General features: G+C 42.7%; 1 protein-coding gene across 1 annotated transcript in view; it reads left to right on the top strand.

Annotated features, from left to right (window-relative positions):
* The window catches only part of TXN (thioredoxin), a gene marked incomplete at its 5' end in the record, with an annotated part of 3,232 nt that extends 1,382 nt beyond the window's left edge, over nucleotides 1–1,850 (top strand). The window contains 2 exons of the mRNA XM_009873778.1: nucleotides 228–293; nucleotides 1,788–1,850. Coding sequence (XP_009872080.1) covers nucleotides 228–293; nucleotides 1,788–1,850 — 129 coding nt within the window. The remainder of the gene's footprint in view (nucleotides 1–227; nucleotides 294–1,787) is intronic.
* Nucleotides 1,851–2,890: the final 1,040 nt, after the last annotated feature.

Here is a 2,890-nt window from a genome sequence, read left to right as displayed (position 1 = left end):
TTTTTCTTCTGTGTGAGTTAAATGCTGAAGGGAGGATCTTCCAAGCTTACTTCAGGGAGATGTTAACACTGCATTGTTTTGCTAGTGATGGACTACCAGAAGTGCTTCTGCTTCATTTTGAGCAATAATGACTTTGCCCTATCACCTAAACAAAAGGCAGCTAGTAGGTTCTAAATTTAACATCCTTCAGACACGCACAGCTGAAAATTATTTTCTGTCTCTTCAAGGATGTTGCTACACACTGTGATGTGAAGTGCATGCCAACGTTCCAGTTCTACAAGAATGGAAAGAAGGTAGGCTCTGCTTTTCTGAAACTGGAGTAGACAAGCTAAACACTGGAAAGACTGGGAATGTTAGACTACAGAGCCTGCTCTCTGTTGATAATGTATCTGGGGCATCAGTGGCATTAAGGCACTCCTGAGAGCAAGCAAGTTCACCTTGGTGCCACAGGAAATGTAACATGGAGCAGTAGTTAATTGATGAGGGAAACTGCTGTTCACAGGTAGTGAGCTGAGCTAGTGTTTCAGGTCAGTCTTACAGGCAGAGCTTCGTGAGAGATGAGTGGCGTTAGATGTCTGGGTTAAGACTGCTAGTCTGTCTGACCAGCACCCTCTTTTTCACTCATCTGGGTTAGTATTTGTTCTCTGTATGCAGCCCATGTTCAAGCAGAGACATCTGTGCCCATGGGATTCCACCTAAACAGAAGTCTCTAATGTGGCTTAATGTGCACACAGCTGAAACAACTGCTTGGGTGCTTTTACAAGGAGGCTGTGCAACCTGTCAAGTGGAGGACCTATCTCAGTCAGAGGACTGAGCAGACCTCTTGTGCTTGCTGTACTAAGAGGTGGATGAGATGGGATGCCTGCCATGCTCTGGCAGGAGCTGCAGGGTAGCTGTGTATGTCTGTCTGCCTGACCTAAAGAGTTGCTGGGCTGCATGTGTTATCTCAGGCTTTTATTTTATTAACCAAGCTGAAGGTAGGCTTCTCTAAGGTAAAACAATACTTAGAAGGAAGTTTCATGGTGGAAGGCAATGGAGGTTTGCCACAAAGTGTCAGATGTTGGGTTACCTTCAGTTCAGTTCACTAGGGTGCAGAATCATGAATGAAAGGCCAAATGATGAACCTTTGACAGTTTCCTCAGGGTAAACTTCCACAGCTTCATAGTGTAATTGGAAGAACTGTGATTATGATGTGCTTGTGTGTCTTATTTTGGGTGTCCTTGTGAGTTCTGTGGACACATGATTAACAAGCAAACAATTTCATGGTGTGTAGTGTAGCCTACTCTGTACCTTCACCTCTGATACTAGAAGACAGAGCCACTGTTTTTGAGACATGAATGTTGCCTTTGTCCTTTTGCTGTGTAAGTTGCAACAAGGACAGTTATAGCAGGAGCAGCCAGGCTCAGGAACAAGTACTTCTTCCAGTATTTGGTTGGTGAGGATCCTAGGCAACCCAAGGCAACATGGAGCTAGCTCTGCTGTGTAGTGACCTCCAGAGTCTCTTCAAGCTTGAGTCTTACACAGCATTGATTCAGGATCAATTATCTCTTCCCTTAGTTTATATGTAGAAGGCTCCAGAACTGATTTTAGATGGACTCTTGTTCTGATTTTTGCATGAGTTATGTGGGAGATGACTAGATCAACATTGGCAAAATATTCCTTGTTTTGGGAGTGGAAAAAAGTTTAGTTGTAGCAGAGTTAATGGAGGGGTGTGTGTCTGGATGATATGCAACTAATGTTATGAAGCATTGAATGCAACAGTTCTAAAAATCAATTTCTTCTTACAGGTACAGGAGTTCTCTGGGGCCAATAAAGAGAAGCTGGAAGAGACCATTAAAAGTCTAATCTAATCTCCAGGCATGGAGACATTGAAGCATGACTGCTTTGGCTAAATTATAGCTTGTAACTTTTCTACTTCAAAAAAAAAATCTAAACAAGTTAGTTTCCATCACTAAATGTACCTATCTTCTTGATGTATGTAAATGAGTACAATAAAGTGTAAATTCTTCACTTTTGGATATTGCTATGTGTTTGAATGAAAATGTGGGAAATTTTGTAATGTCACCAAGGTGTCAGTTTGTGTTGTATTTAAAGCAGTACTCTCTGGATACAATGACTTGTCAAATGTGACCTGATTTGTTACTGGGTTATTGCTCGGGCCGGCAAATCGTGTTGCATGGCATAGCAATGACAGTGGCTTAACTTCATTGTAGGCTTCAAAGCTAAGACTTGGCTTATCGGAACATAGTATCAGTCCTACGATAGAAGTGTAAAATAGGATTTGGAGCTGCTGCTGTCTTGCGTTGCCATTAGTGTAACTTGCGATTCCATTATTAGCAAAGTATGTTTAGTTTCTGAACTGGGCTATTTTGTTCACAGGTGATAGTCTGGCACAAGTGACTGATGAGGTAAAACCTGTAGTGTCCTTAAGTCCAAGATAATTTAGGCTTATGTGTTCTTGTAATCTCATTTGCATTCTTGAAACATACTGGAGACTTCTTGGTGCTGGACAGTAGTCCTCCAGACCCTCATTGGGTGTCTATTAATGCCGACCTGCCAACCTCTGTGATACTGTTCAACTGCTCTTCCCAGAGTTACCAAGGAGAACTGTTGGTTTTCCTCCGTATCAGAATGACTTCCTTGGCTGGCTTGGGTGTTGTCCTGGATAACGAGTCAGTAAATAAGCAGGGCTGTAGCTAGCAGCAGTGCCTAATGCCATAGTTAGGGCTGGGTGAGCTGTGCTACTCTGATGAAAAAGCAAGATTTCCTGCTATGTATGTGGTCAATGTGGGACGAGTGAGCCTCTAGTCTTTGTGGTAAGATGCTCCTGTGTGACTCAGCCTTACACTCATTTCACAAGCATGCATAAATTTCCTGGCTCTTGAGGACT

Source organism: Apaloderma vittatum, unplaced genomic scaffold, assembly GCF_000703405.1.
Source record: "Apaloderma vittatum isolate BGI_N311 unplaced genomic scaffold, ASM70340v1 scaffold6767, whole genome shotgun sequence".
Lineage (NCBI taxonomy): Eukaryota > Metazoa > Chordata > Aves > Trogoniformes > Trogonidae > Apaloderma > Apaloderma vittatum.
Note: the sequence above shows the minus strand (reverse complement) of the source record. Positions and strands in the feature narration are given on the sequence as shown.